Here is a 1,393-nt window from a genome sequence, read left to right on the forward strand (position 1 = left end):
ATCTCCTGACCTCGTGATCCACCCGCCTCGGCCTCCCAAAGTGCTGGGATTACAGGCATGAGCCACCGCGCCTGGCCTGCACCCCTAATTTTTTTAAAAAATGTTTTTGTAGAGATGGAGTCTCACTATATTGCCCAGGCTGGTGTTGAACTCCTAGGCTAAAATCGATCCATCCCCCGAAGTGCTGGGATGACAGGCTTGAGCCACCACACAGGCCCTTTGGTTTAGGATTTGTGTTAGACTGGACCACCTGGCAAACGGAAGGGTTGCTTGCCTTATTTGGGGTGGGGGTGGGGCCTGTGCTAGGCACCTGTTGGTGTGATTCAAAATGACCAGACACCCCACCCAAGGGCTGTCCCTTGGGTACAAGGCCCAAGCAGGAGCGGCCCATGAATGGGTTGTGGGGGCCTTTCCCTTCCTTGCCAGGGCACAGCCTAGTCTGTCACTTCAGGGAAGGGCCCAAAGGGGTAGGCAGTCAGGTGTGGTTGAAGCCTGGGAGGAGCTGGGCAGACACCTGCATCATTGTTGAATGAGTGAAGGCAGATTTGACCCCACAAAAATGGAAAACTCTTCTACATGGAAAACAAAGCATCAGAGGAAAAAATGGTCAAGAGAAAGGGATGTCCGCTGCTTGTGCAGGTCCTGCAGCTCTGTGGGGCTTGTGCTGTGGAAGGTGTTGGCCTTGAGGCCTTTGGTCCTGAGGTGCCTCCTGGAGTTGGAGCCTCACTCTCCAGGCTGGAACTGGGTCCTAGGTGCCTCCATTTTACAAATAGGAGGATAACAGCTGTGGAAATAAACAGAGCCCACGCACGTGAGAACAAAAGATCATTTATTCAGGGCTTGCTGTACAAGGGAGTCGCCATCCTCTCTTGTGTTGACCGAGATTCCTCAGCAGGCGGGGGCAGGGCCAGGGAAAAGCCTGGAATGGGAAGGGGAGGCTCAGGTGCACCTAAGGGAGGCTGTGGCCTGGGGAGCCGGAAGAGGGGCTCACTAGGAGTGTGACCGCGACAGGTCTGTTCCCAGGGTGCGGGAAGTCAGCACACTGCCACCCAGGGTTTGCAGCAGACAGTGTGAACCGCAAGGCTGTAACTGAGAGGAGACCTCAAATCCACCTCCCTGAGGAGTATGGGGCTGGGGACTTTCAGGGGTTTGGAGTGGGCCGAGGGCGGGGGCCGCTGACCGGTGGAGGCGTGCAGGGTGAAGTCATGGGGTGGGGTTGAAGAAGCTGTGTTTTCATGCTGGCTCACTTCCTCTGTGGGAATCTTCAAGCTGGTTGGCCTGGAATTGAGGATCTGAAGCATCTTAAGGAGTTCTTCAACAAAAGTCTCCTGATTCTGAAGTCAGAGATTCCAGCCGTAGGAACAGTGGGGGTGCAGATGGTCACTAGTGCTAC

At 55.3% G+C, this 1,393-nt stretch overlaps 1 protein-coding gene across 1 annotated transcript in view; it reads right to left on the bottom strand.

The window, feature by feature from the left end:
* CSTB (cystatin B (stefin B)) overlaps positions 1-391 on the bottom strand; it is an 8,459-nt gene extending 8,068 nt beyond the window's left edge. Inside the window, exon 1 of the mRNA XM_011954230.1 lies at positions 368-391. Coding sequence (XP_011809620.1) covers positions 368-391 — 24 coding nt within the window. The remainder of the gene's footprint in view (positions 1-367) is intronic.
* Positions 392-1,393: the final 1,002 nt, after the last annotated feature.

The sequence above is a fragment of the Colobus angolensis genome, unplaced genomic scaffold (assembly GCF_000951035.1).
Source record: "Colobus angolensis palliatus isolate OR3802 unplaced genomic scaffold, Cang.pa_1.0 Scaffold38, whole genome shotgun sequence".
Taxonomy (NCBI): Eukaryota; Metazoa; Chordata; class Mammalia; order Primates; family Cercopithecidae; genus Colobus; species Colobus angolensis.